Source organism: Heptranchias perlo, chromosome 1, assembly GCF_035084215.1.
Source record: "Heptranchias perlo isolate sHepPer1 chromosome 1, sHepPer1.hap1, whole genome shotgun sequence".
Classification (NCBI taxonomy): Eukaryota; Metazoa; Chordata; class Chondrichthyes; order Hexanchiformes; family Hexanchidae; genus Heptranchias; species Heptranchias perlo.
Window position 1 is genome coordinate 35,590,689 of NC_090325.1, and position 14,128 is coordinate 35,604,816.

The window sequence follows — 14,128 nt, forward strand, 5'->3', positions numbered from 1 at the left end:
TGGTTAGTACCTTCAGAAAGGAAGGGGGGGGAAGAAAGGGAGAATGCTTGAGGAAAAATAGAGGGGAGTTTTTTGCTTTATATCCCTTGATGGATAAATGGGACAGATAGGAGATTGGATTTGGTTCAGATCCTTTTACTTGTCTGTATCCTTAGGTTTAATGATCCTTTAGATTGAAGGAATTAACTGGGTAAAATACAAAGGAAAAAGCACAAATGCTGGAAATCTGAAATAAAAACAACAAAATGCCGGAAATGTACAGCAGGTCAGTCAGTATCTGTATAGAGAAAAAGACACGATATGACATACTGGGTATGTATCCGTCACAGTTCTCTCAATCCGAGCCTAAAACAAGTGAAACAGACCAAATAGCTCATGTGTGGGTGAAGGTCTCCCCTTTTTTCTTTACCTGGGCAATTCAGATTTATTTTTCTTGAGCTGGTATTCCTCACAGATGTGCGATCAAAATGGTGGGTCTGCAGTATCTACTGTGATTAGAATGGTGCTGTAATGGGTTGGCGGTTGAGTTAGAGAATACGTAGATGGTAATGCACTTTCTGCAATATGGTGTCTCATCCAAGAATCTCCTCCTCCTCCTCCTCCTGTTCAGATGACCACATAGATTTACTAATCCAGAAGGCAGAAAAAGTTCTCGAGGCATTCTCGCAGCGTATGACCAGTCCGCAACAGAACTATGGCAGTCCTGGTACTGAAGAGGTGCTGGAAGCTGATCGATCCTGGGACAATCCACCTGTTATGTTGTAAGTTAAACACAAGTTTCTCTTTTCCTTATTGTAAAAGCTAGGTGAAGGGCCAGGGCCCATAATGTAGGGCACTATCAAATTCAGAGAACTTGTAGAGGAGAAAGTGTGTTATGAAATAATGGCAGGGTGATGCTAATGTTGGACTTTCAGTAAAGTAATTGGGGTGATTTTGAGGTCTCCTGCCCAGTGGAAATGGACTGGTAGCGCCCTGAAAATGGTGGAATTTTACTTATCACCACCAGTGTAGCCAACGTTATCTTCCCAAAGGCCTAGTGCTGGGCAGTCAGAGTGCCCGCCTGAGTAAAGCAGTAGGCCCTTTTAATATACAGTGCGAGGTCTTATGGCGTTCATAGGCCCCTGATTGCACCCAGTTGAATCCTAAAATGGCAGTGTGCGGCCTGCATGTTCCTCGCAGTTTCAGCTGGTGTCCAGCTGAAGAACATAAGAAATAAGAGCAGGAGTAGGCCATAGGGCCCCTTGAACCTGCTCCGCAATTCAATAAGATCGTGGCTGATCTTTTGCCGCAACTCCACTTTCCCACGTTATCACCATATCCCTTGATTCCCTTAGTGTCCAAAAATCTGTCGTTCTCAGTCTTTAATATACTCAATGACTCAGCATCCACAGCCTGCTGGGGTAGAGGATTCTAAAGATTCACAACCCTCTGAGTGAAGAAATTCTTCCTCATCTCGGTTCACTAAGAACATCACACTGAGCAGAGAGGAAGAGTTCTGAGAGATAAAAGGGTAGGTTAATCGGGGTAAGTAAACAATAAGTAAATTAATAATAATCGAGTATCTAAAGGAAGTTTAGAAAAAAATATTCTAAATGTAATAGATGGGCAGCTGAGACCCATTGCCTGCAATTCCTGCATCAGGTGGGAACTTCAGGACGCTTCATATGCAGGAAATGCCTCCAGTTACTCGAGCTCAAGCTGAGAGTTTCTGAGCTTGAGGGGCGGTTGGAGTCACTGCAGAACATAAGGGAGGCTGAAGGTTTCCTGGAACATATGTTCCAGGAGGTGGTCACCCCGCAGCCACGAAGAGTTCAGGATAGCAAGTGGGTGGCCACCTGAAAGGGTAGGAAGAGGCAGGCAGTGCAGGAATCTTCTGGGTGTGTGATACACTCAAACTGGTATTCAGCATTGCATACCAGTGAGGGTGACGACATCTCGAAGGAATGCAGTCCTGAGCATGGCACTGTGGGGCAAAGGACTGCATGAGATGGGGGTACAGTGAAGTGTAGAAATGCGGTATTCATAGGGGATTTGACAGTCGGGGACAGACAGGCGTTTGTGACCACCGGCGTGAGTCCCACTTGGTGTGTTGCCTCCCTGGTACCAGGGTAAAGGACATCACGGAGAGGGTGCAGAACATTCTGCAGGGAGAAGGGGAACAGCCATGAGTCATGGTCCATTTGGGTACCAACGACATAGGAAAGTATGGTATTAGGTGGGATCAGACTAAGAGAGAATGCAAGAAGGTCTAAGAGGCTTACAGTGCATGTGTGTAAACACACGAAGCATGGTAAATAAAGTTGGTGAGCTGCAGGTGCAAATAGCCACATAGGAATACGACGTTGTGGCAATTACAGAGACCTGGCTCAAAAAAGGGCAGGGTTGGGTACTAAATATTCCTGGATACATGGTGTTCAGGAAAGATAGGGAAGGAAAAAAGGAGGGGGGGGGGGTGGCTGTATTGATGGAGAATATTGCGGTGCTGGAGAGAGAGGATGTCCTTGAGGGATCAAAGACTGAATCCATTTGGTTAGAGTTAAGAAACAATAGAGTTGCCATTACACTACTGGGTGTATTCTATAGGCCACCAACTAGTGGGAAGGATATAGAGGAGCACATTTGCAGGGAAATTACAGAGAGATGCAAGAACTATAGAGTAGTGATAATGGGGGACTTCAACTATCCTAATATAGACCGGGATAGTAATAGTGTAAAGAGTAAAGAGGGGGAGGAATTTCTGGTGTGTATTCAGGAGAACTTTCTCGATCTGTCTGATCTGTCTTTCTTGAACTTTCTCGGTCCAACGAGGAAGGAGGCATTGCTGGATCTGGTTCTGGGGAATGAAGTGGGTCAAATGAAGCAAGTGTCAGTGGGGGATCATTTAGGGAACAGTGATCATAGTATCATAAGGTTTAGGTTAGCTATGGAAAAGGACAAGCAGCAATCTAGGATAAAAATACTTCATTGGAGGAGGGCCAATTTTAATGGGTTGAGAACGGATCTGGCCTGGATAAATTGGAATCAAAGATCGGCAGGCAAAACTGTAATCGAACAATGGACGGGCTTTAAAAAGGAAATGGTTTGGGGACAGCCTAGGCACATTCCCATGAGGGGGAAAGTTAGGGAAACCAAAGCGAGAGCTCCCTGAATGACGAAGGAGACAGAGAGTAAGATGAAGCAGCAAAAGGGGGTGTATGATAGATGTCAGGTTGATAATACAAGTGAGAATCAGGCTGAATATAGAAAGTACAGAGGAGAAGGAAATAAGAGGGGCAAAGAGAGAATATGAAAATAGACTGGCGGCCAACATAAAAGGGAATCCAAATTTCTTCTATAGGTATCTAAACAGTAAATGGGTAGTAAGAGGAGGGGTGGGGCCGATTAGGGACCAAAAAGGAGACATACTCATGGAGGCAGAGGGCATGGCCGAGGTACTAAATGCGTACTTTGCATCTGCCTTTACCAAGGAAGAAGATGCAGCCAAAGTCACAGTAAAAGAGGAGGTAGTTGAGATACTGGATGGGCTAAAAATTGATAAAGAGGAGGTACTAGAAAGGCTGGCTGTACTTAAAGTAGATAAGTCACCCAGTCCGGATGGGATGCATCCTAGGTTGCTGAGGGAAGTAAGGGTAGAAATTGCAGTGGTGCTGGCCATAATTTTCCAATCCTTCTTCGATGTGGGGGTGGTGCCAGAGGACTGGAGATTTGCAAATGTTGCACCCTTGTTCAAAAAAGCATGAAAGGATAAACCTGGCAACTATAGACCAGTCTTTTTAACCTCAGTGGTGGGGAAGCTTTTAGAAATGTTAATCCGGGTCAAAATTAATAGTCATTTGGACAAGTGTGAATTAATAAAGGAAAGCCAGCACGGATTTGTTAAAGGCAAAGCGTGTTTAACTAACTTGATTGAGTCTTTTGATGAGGGTAATGCAGTTGATGTGTATATGGACTTTCAAAAGGCGTTTGATAAAGTGCCACATAATAAGCTTGTCAGCAAAATTGAACCCCATAGAATAAAAGGGGCAGTGGCAGCATGTATACGAAATTGGCTAAGTGAGGAAAGAGCGTAGTGGTGAAGAGTTGTTTTTTGGACTTGAGGGAGGTGTACTGTGGTGCTCCCCGGGGTTTGTACTAAGACCACTGCTTTTTTTGATATTTATTAATGACTTGGACTTGGGTGTATTAATGACTTGCCCATGACACAAAACTTGGAAGTGTAGTAAGCAGTGAGGTGGATAGTGATGGACTTCAAGAGGACATAAACAAGCTGGTGGAATGGGCAGATGAAATTTAACACAGAGAAGTGCAAAGTGATACATTTTGGCAGGATAAATGAGGAGAGGCAATATAAACTAAATGGTACAATTCTAAAGGGGGTGTAGGAACAGAGAGACCTGGGTGTATATGTGCATAAATCTTTGAAGGTGGCAGGATAGTTGAGAAAGTGGTTAAAAAAGCATACGGGATCCTGGGCTTTATAATTAAAGGCAAGGAAGTCATGTTGAACATTTATAAAACACTGATTCGACCACAGCTGGAGTATTATGTCCAATTCTGGACACCGCACTTTAGGAAGCATGTGAAGGCCTTTGAGAGAGTGCAGAAAAGATTCACTCGAATGGTTCGAGGGATGAGGGACTTCAGTTATGTGGATAGACTGGAGAAGCTGGGGTTGTTCTCCTTAGAGCAGAGAAGGTTAAGAGGAGATTTGATAAAAGTGTTCAAAATCATGAAGGGGTTAGATAAAGTAAATAAAGAGAAACTGTTCCTATTGGCGGAAGGGTCGAGAACCAGAGGACACAGATTTAAGGTGATTGGCAAAACAACCAAAGGCGATGTGAGGAAAAACATTTTTTTGGCAGGAAGTAGTTATGTTCTGGAATGTGCTGCCTGAAAGGGTGGTGGAAGCAGATTCAGTCGTGGCTTTCAAAAAGTAATTGGAAAAATATATGAAGGGAAAACACTTACAGGGCTATGGGGAAAGAGTGGGGGAATGGGACTAACGGGATTGCTCTTACAAAGAGCCGACACAGGCTCGATGGGCCGAATGGCCGCCTTCTGTGCTGTAACCATTCTATGATTCCTAAATGGCCGACCCCGTACCTTGAGACTATGACACCTGGTTCTAGATTCTCCAGCCAGGGGAAACAGACTCTCAGCATCTACCCTGTCAAATCCTCTAAGAGTTTTAAAACTTTCATTCTTCTCATTCACCTCTCATTCTTCTAAACTCCAGAGAATATAGGCTCATTCTACTCGATCTCTCCTCAGAGGTCAACCCTCTCATCCCAGGAATCAATCTAGTGAACCTTCGTTTCACCCCTTGTAAGGCAAATATATCCTTCCTTAGGTAAGGAGACCAAAACCGTACACCGTACTCCAGGTGTGGTCTCACCAGAGCCTTATATAATTGCAGCAAGACCTCCTTACTCTTGTACTCCAACCCCCATGCAGTAAAGGCTAACATACCATTTGCCTTCCTAATTGCTTGCTGAACCTGCACGTTAACTTTCCGTGATTCGTGTACAAGGACACCCAAATCCCTCTGAATACCAACATTTCTTAGTCTCTCACCTTTTAAAAAATATTCTGCTTTTCTATTCTTCCTACCAAAGTGGATAATTTCACATCTCCCTGCATTATACTCCACCTTCTCGGCCACTCACTTAACCTGTCTATATCCCTTTGCAGCCTCTTTGCGTCCTCCTCACAGCTTACTTTCCCACTTAACTTTGTATCGTCAGCAAATTTGGATACACTACACTCGGTCCCTTCATCTAAGTCATCAATATAGATTGTAAATAGTTGAGGCCCAAATGTTGAACCTTGCGGCACCCCACTAGTTACAGCCTGCCAACCTGAGAATGACCCGTTTTTCCCTACTCTCTGTTTTCTGTGCGATAACCAATCCTCAATCCATGCTAATACATTAACCCCAACCCCATGAGCCCTAATCTTGTGTAACAGCCTCTTGAGTGGCACCTTAAGAGGAACCCAGAAGCTAAGTTTTTATTTATTCTTTTGAGGCTGGGAGGAGCGTGAATGTCTCTTCAGGCTCCACAAGACAACCTGGGCCAGCGCCACACTGGGACCCCCACCCCTCCACCCTCCTGGGAATGGAACCCAGACTTTACCTTGTTCTGGGCCCAGAGCCGACTGGCTGCTCCAGGGCACTGGTTTTCTGCCGCAGCCCATCAGCTGTATGCTGATGAGGCCCGGCCCGGCCCTCAAAATGGACCGAGCCTCCCGCTGGCATTATTGGGTGGCTGACTGGTGCACTCCACCAGCTGGCCACCCAAAAACCACACTGAGAAAATCTACCCCATTGCAAAATGATAACATAGAAGCCAACGAGAGAGTGCAATAGGGTCTGGTGCTGAGCGCAGGATGCAAGCCTGCTTTAACATTCAGCGGTTTCAAAACGTGTTGATGTTTTCCTCGTTAACTCAAGTATTAAGTTAATAAAATGAAATAAAAAGCTTTAAGCTGTCTGTGTTCTGAAAACGATAAGTGATTAGTGTGATAGGCTATCCCCTAGTGGTGTAGCACCAGAAGGCATATCCTCCTCCACTCCCTCCTAACCACGAGCTTCCAGACCCAGGCTAGTTCCCGGTGATGGAGGTCTGGCAACTAACTCGCCAACACTCATTGTCTGGTCTTCAATTTAAAAAAAAAGTGTGTGGATGAGATACCAGAGTCCTGTCACTGTTTGTAGAATCGTACCCCAGCTTTCAGAAAAGGAAGGGCAAGAGTTAGAGTTAGGGACACATCATTGGATTTCAGTAAAATATAATGTTCGGTGTGTGAAATGATCAAACTGTGTCCACTAAAGCTTTGAAAAATTATAGATTTTTCCCTCCTTAACTTGATTTGTATCTGGAGAGCTGTAATAATGGGAGCAATTTGAGGTGATGAATTAAAGAGCATCATGCAGCATTAAAGCACATTGGCTTAATGCAATTTTCCCTACAGCATACTATACACAAAATAAGCTGAGTAACGATAAGTGATTAGGGAGGAGAGAGAAATGGCCTTGATTTTGAGACTAATTTTTCAACATTATTATTGCAGTAATAGTGGGTGTTCTACTATATTATTAATGTTTATTACATTACACGGGATAAAGACTCAGCAACAAGTCACTGAGATGTGCGTTGAGTTCTTCACCTTGTGTTCTGTAGAATTATTTATTTGAAAATGATAGGCTTTCTAAAAAACAAAAAAAAATTCTGTGCAATACTTGGAGTTTCTAAGAAGCTTTTGAAAATGTGATGTGTGGCACAGCAGAGCCATCTGCTGATAAGAATAGGTTCTGTTGACTCAATGAGTGATTTCCAAAACCAAGATTTTTTTTTGAAACTTTCAGAAACCACAAATGTTAAATGGCAGTTAAAAACTGAAGCAGTCAGTTGTGAATCTGAAATCGTAGTGTTATATAATGGCCTCCTGTGCTGAAATTACGATATATAAAAGATAACAGCAACACTTTGTAGAATATATAACCTTTTAAAGTCTCTTATGGCTCCATGGTTGCATACATTGTCTGATGTGGCAAGGAACCATACAGACTGGTCCCTCCTTTTCTGATTTAGCTTATCTCCGCTAGGGCACAGGTAGGGATGTTCCAGGGTGGGGAAGAATCAGTAGGAGTTCTTGCTCCTGGTCACTGTCCACTGAGTTCTGCTGGAAGAGTTAGAAAGGAAAACTGCAAATGCTGAAATCTAAAAACAAAACTGGAAATGCAAAGCCGATCTGTCAGCACCTGAAAAGAGAAAGAAGAGCTTATTGTTTGGATTGAGGTCCTTCATCAGAGCTGGAAAAGAGGACAGGTGCTCTATAGAACTAACCAAAACATGGAGGGGAGGGGAATCATAGAATCATCGAAATTTATGGCACAGAAGGAGGCCATTCAGCCCATTGTGGCTGTGCTGACCGAAAAAGAACTATCCAGCCTAATCCCACTTTCCAGCTCTTGGTCCCTAGCCCTCTCAGTCACTGCACTTCAGGTGTACATCCAAGCATCCAAGAATGAAACCCAGAAACCCATACAAAAATGCGACTAATAGCCTGAAAGCAGATTTTTTTTTTAAAGCTGGAAAGAGGGGGAAAGTTCTGGATAAAGTGCAAAGAGCATCTTGGTCTGTAAAAATACTTTTAAAAGACAAACGGTGAATAAAATGGTTCCAGAATGGAAGGGAAGCTGAAATATGAATGGAACAAACTGGCAGGAAATGGAGGAATAGGTAAGTTGCTGAAGGCAGAATTCAGACAGCCGAATTCCAGCAAGCTGAAGAGATACTGCTGCATGAAGTTTTGTTCTTTCTCACCCAGTATTCCTGAAGTTTGATTGAGCTTGGCTGAAGTCAGATGTCAAAGATGGAAAGGCCAGAGTGGGAATGGGAGGGGGAATTGAAGTAGTGAGCCCCACGGAAGTCAGGATCATGCTTGAAGACAGAACGGAAATGTTCAGCAACATAGTCTGCGTTTGGTCTCCCCATCTGCTGGAAAATGTGCATATGTGAATGTCATGAGGTTTGGCTGTGACAACCCTCGTGACCAAACACCCTACCAGAAATTTGCTATCTAGGGTCTCGCAAATAAGAGGGCTGCTATCACCCATGGACCTGTACGTCAGCAAGATTCGGTGCTTTTTTAAGGGAGCATCTGAGGTCTTGTCTTCATTGATAAATTGGCTGTTGAGTTCCTCAGTAACTTTTTTTCCTGTTTATCTAGCAAATCCCCGGTGCCTGTAGGCAACAGTGGAGAAGATTGTTTTGAAGCTTCACACCCTGCTCTGATTGATGACTCTCTTCAGGACTCTTTAAATACCGGCCATCAGGTTAGTGTAGAAGGAGGCTGAGACAGGTTACTGATTCTATTCAATAGAGTGCAAAGATCTTATGTTGTTTCTCAATATTTGGTATATATTTATGTTGTGCCCATCAAAGTGAGGGATGTTGATTCTGGGGAGTAGAATGCTTTCTTATTTTGGCATCATATCTAGCACTCCCAACTCCAGTACAGCATGGTTAAATACAAAATAAAGCTCCCTCTCCTCCAAAAACTGTCCTGAGCGCAACATCAGAAGTGTACTCCCTACTATACATAAAAGTGCAAGAGGATAACTAAGAAATGAGTTGGGTCTATTGGAGAGCAAAGGGGTACCTGTGTGTGGAGGCTTCTTAATGAATACTTTATGTCTGTATTCACAAAAGAGGGGGAAAGATGCAGACGTTGTAGTTGAGGAGGAGTGTGAAATATTGGATGGGACAAACATAGTGAGAGAGGAAGTATTAAGGGGTTTAGCATCTTTGAAAATAGATAAATCGTCAGGCCTGGATAAAATGTATCCCAGGCTGTTAAGAGAAGCAAGGGAGGAAATAGCGGAGGCTCTGCCCATAATTTTCCAATCCTCGCTGGCTATAGGTGTGGTGCTGGAGGACTGTTAACGCTGAACTGTTGTTTAAAAACGGAGAAAGGGATAGACCGAGTAATTACAAGCCAGTCAGCCTAACCTCGATGGTACGCTAATTATTGGAAACAATTCTGAGGGACAGTATTAATTGCCATTTAGTAAGGCTCTCGGGGACAGTCAGCATGGATTTGTTAAGGGACGGTCATGTCTGACTAACCTGATTGAATTTTTTAAGGAGTTAACAAGGACGGTCGATGAGGGTAGCGTGTTTGATGTAGTCTACATGGATTTTAGCAAGGCTTTTGACCAGGTCCCATGTGGCACACTGGTCAAAAAATAAAAGCCCATGATATCCAATGGAAAGTGGCAAGTTGGATCCAAAATTGTCTCAGTGGCAGGAAGCAAAGGGTAATGGTCGATGGGTGTTTTTGTGACTGGAAGTCTGTTTCCAGTGGGGTTCCACAGGGCTCAGTATTAGGTCCATTGCTTTTGTAGTATAGACATAAATGTAGGGGGGCATGATTAAGAACTTGCAGATGATACAAAAATTGGCCGTGTGGTTGATAGTGAGGAGGAAAGCTGTAGACTGCAGGAACATATCAATGGACTGGTCAGGTGGGCAGAAAAGTGGCAAATGGAATTCAATCCAGAGAAATATGAGGTAATGCGTTTGGGGAGGGCAAACAAGGCAAGGGAATACACAATAAATGGTAGGATACTGAGCAGTACAGAGGAACAGAGGGAGCTTGGAGTGCATGTCCACTGATCCCTGAAGGTAGCAGAACAGGTGGATAAGGTGGTTAAGACAACATACAGGATATTTTCCTTTATTAGCCAAGGCATAGAATATAAGAGCAGGGAGGTTATGTTAGAACTGTATAAAACACTAGTTAGGCCACAGCTAGAGTACTGCGTACAGTTCTGGCCACCACGTTATAGGAAAGATGTGATTGCACTAGAGAGGGTACAGAGGAGATTTACGAGTAGGAATAAACGGGCCTTTTTCCAGGTGGCAGGCAGTGACCAGTGGGGTACCGCAGGGATCAGTGCTTGGGCCCCAGCTATTCACAATATGTATCAATGATTTGGATGAGGGAACTAAATGTAACATTTCCAAGTTTGCAGACAACACAAAGCTGGGGTGGAATGTCAGCTATGAGGAGGATGCAAAGAGGCTCCAATGTGATTTAGACAAGTTGGGTGAGTGGGCAAGAACATGGCAGATGCAGTATAACGTGGATAAATGTGAGGTTATCCACTTTGGTTGTAAAAACAGAAAGACAGATTATTATCTGAATGGTGATAGATTGGGAAAAGGGGAGGTGCAATGAGACCTGGGTGTCCTTGTACACCAGTTGCTGAAAGCGAGCATTCAGGTGCAGCAAGCAGTTAGGAAGGCGAATGGTATGTTGGCCTTCATTACAAGAGGATTTGAGTACAGGAGCAGGGATGTCTTACTGCAGTTATACAGGGCCTTGGTGAGACCACATCTGGAGTATTGTGTGCAGTTTTGGTCTCCTTATCTGAGGAAGGATGTCCTTGCCATGGAGGGAGTGCAACGCAGGTTTACCAGACTGATTCCTGGGATGGCAGGACTGATGTATGAGGAGAGATTGGGTCGACTAGGCCTATATTCACTAGAGTTTAGAAGAACGAGAGGTGATCTCATCGAAACATACAAAATTCTAACAGGACTAGACAGACTGGATGCAGGGAGGATGTTCCCGATGGCTGGGGAGTCCAGAACCAGGGGTCACAGTCTCAGGATACGGGGTATGCCATTTAGAACCGAGATGAGGAGAAATTTCTTCACTCAGAGGGTGGTGAACCTGTGGAATTCTGTACCACAGAAGGCAGTGGAGACCAAGTCACTAGATGTATTCAAGAAGGAGTTAGATATATTTCTTACTGCTAAAGGGATCAAGGGATATGAGGAAAAAGCGGGAACAGGGTACTGAGTTAGACGATCAGCCATGATCATTTTGAATGGCGGAGCAGGCCCGAAGGGCCGAATGGTCTACTCTTGCTCCTATTTTCTACGTTTCTATGCTAGGACTGGAGAATCTTAGCTATGAGAAAAGATTGGATAGTCTGGGGTTGTTCTCTTTCGAACAGAGGAGGCTGAAGGGAGATTTAATTGAGGTGCATAAAATTATGAGGGGCCTGGATAGAGTGATTGGTAGGACCTATTTCCCTTAGCAGAGAGATCAATAATCAGCGGGCTTGGATTTAAAGTAATTGGTAGATGGATTAGAGGGGAGTTGAGGACAAATTTTTTTCATCCAGAGGGTGGTGAGAGTCTGGAACTCACTGCCTGAAAGGGTGGTAGAGGCAGAAACCCTCAACATTTTAAAAAGTACTTGGATATGCACTTGACATGTTGCAACCTACAAGGCTACGGGCCAACAGCTGGAAAGTGGGATGAGGCTGGATGGCTCTTTTTTGGCCAGCACAGATACGATGGGCCGAATGGCCTTTTTCTGTGCCGTAAATTTCTATGATTTGTAATTTTTCCAAATCCTTCATCAGCCAATCTATTGGGCCTGTGAGTTAAATTGTTAATCATTGTTGAATTAGGAGCTGTATTGTGCTGTGGGCCCATGCCCACTGACAACTAAATCAAAAGCAAAATACTGCGGATGCTGGAAATCTGAAATAAGAACAGAAAATGCTGGAGAGGCTCAGCAAGTGAGGCAGCATCTGTGGGGTAAGAAACAGAGTTAACGTTTCAGGTCGAAGACCTTATGTCAGAACTGGAAGATGTTAAAGGGTTAAAGTTTTTCAGCAAGTACAGTGTCAGGGAGGGAGGGGAGGGAAGAACAAAAGGGACGGTCTGTGATAGGGTGGAGGGCAGGAGTGATTAAATGACAAAAGGGATGATGGTGCAAGGCAAGGAGGGTGGTAATGGTACAAGGAAAGAAACATTAGATTGGTGTAGAGTAGCTGTAAATGGCAACATCAGAACCATTACCAGCACCCGCTGACCGAAAAAATGGGAGCAGTGGTTATGATCTGAAGTTATTGAAATCAGTGTTGAGTCCGGACGGTTGTAAAATGCCTAAATGATAAACAAGATGCTGTTCCTCGAGCTTATGTTGAGCTTCATTGGAACAGTGTAAGAGGCCGAGGACAGAGAGGTCAGAGTGGGAGTAGGACGGGGCATTAAAACGGCAAGCAACAGACAGGTCAGAGTCATGCTTGCGGACAGAGCGTAGGTGTTCAGCAAAGTGATCACCCAATCTGCGTTTGGTCTCCCCAATGTACAGGAGACCGCATTGTGAGCAGCGAATACAATATGGTAAATTGAAAGAAGTACAAGTAAACCGCTGTTTCATCTGGAAGGAGTGTTTGGCGTCCTGGATGGTGGGAAAGGAGGAGGTGAAGGGGCAGATGTTGCATCTCCTGTGCTTGCACGGGAAGGTGCTGTGGGGAGGAGAGTGGGTGTTGGGAGTGATGGAAGAGTGGACCAGAGTGTTGGGGAGGGAGCGGTCCCTTCGGAATGCTGAAAGAGGAGGGGAGGGGAAGGTGTGTTTAGTGGTGGGATTGTGCTGGATCCCACCACTAAACGATGGCTGGTGTGGTGGATGGTGAGGACAAGGGGGACCTTATCATGGTTCTGGGAGGGAAGGGAAGGGGTGAAAGTAGCAGTGCGGATAATAGGATGGACACGGTTGAGGGCCCTGTCAACTACAGTGGAGGGGAGTCCTCGGTTGAGGAAAAAGGAAGACATATTGGAAGCACTGGTGTGGAAGGTGGCATCGTCGGAACAGATGCGACGGAGTTGGAGAAACTGGGAGAAGGGAATAGAGTCCTTACAGGAGGCGGGGTGGGAGGAAGTGTAATCAAGGGAGCTGTGGGAGTCGGTGGGCTTATAATAGATATTGGTTGACAGCCTATCCCCAGAAATGGAGATAGAGAAGTCAAGGAAGAGACGGGAAGAGTCGGAGATGGACCATGTGAAGATGGGGGAAGGGTGGAATCAAAGTTGATGAAATGTTCCAGTTTGGGGCGAGAGCAGGAAGCAGCACCGACACAGTCATCAATGTACTGGAAAAAGAGGTGAGGGAGGGGACCTGAGTAGGACTGGAACAAGGAATGTTCCATGTATCCCACAAAAAGGTAGACATAGCTGGGACCCATACGGGTTCCCATAGTGACACCTTTTATTTGGAGGAAGTGAGTGGAGTCAAATGAGAAGTTGTTCAACGTAAGAACAAGTTCAGCCAGACGGAGGAGGGTGGTGGTGGATGGGGACTGATTGGGCTGCCGTTCAAAGAAGAAGCGGAAGGCCCACAGGCCGACCTGGTGGAGGGTGGAGGTGTAGAGGGACTGGACGTCCGTGGTGAAAAGGAGACAGGTAGGGCCAGGGGAAACTGGAAACTGTTCAAGTGGCAGAGGGCACCAGAAGAGTCGCGGACGTAGGTCGGAAGAGACTGGACAAGGAAAGCAAAAAGAGTTCAGATAGGAGGAAATAAGTTCCGTGGGGCAAGAACAGGCTGAAACGATAGATCTCCCAGCACAGTCCTGTTTGTGGATCTTGGGAAGGAGGTAGAAGCGGGCTGTGCGGGGTGGGGAGACTGAGGTTGGAGGCCGTGGGGGGAAGATCTCCAGAGGAAATGAGGTCAGTGACGGTCTGGGAAACTAAGGCTTGATGTTCGGCGGTGGGGGTCATGATCCACTGACAACTAGATTGAAACTGCTTGAGTTCATTTC

At 45.0% G+C, this 14,128-nt stretch overlaps 1 protein-coding gene across 1 annotated transcript in view; it reads left to right on the plus strand.

The window, feature by feature from the left end:
- c1h18orf54 (chromosome 1 C18orf54 homolog) overlaps positions 1 to 14,128 on the plus strand; it is an 80,710-nt gene that overhangs the window by 39,974 nt on the left and 26,608 nt on the right. Inside the window, exons 6-7 of the mRNA XM_067984713.1 lie at positions 611 to 761; positions 8,734 to 8,839. Coding sequence (XP_067840814.1) covers positions 611 to 761; positions 8,734 to 8,839 — 257 coding nt within the window. The remainder of the gene's footprint in view (positions 1 to 610; positions 762 to 8,733; positions 8,840 to 14,128) is intronic.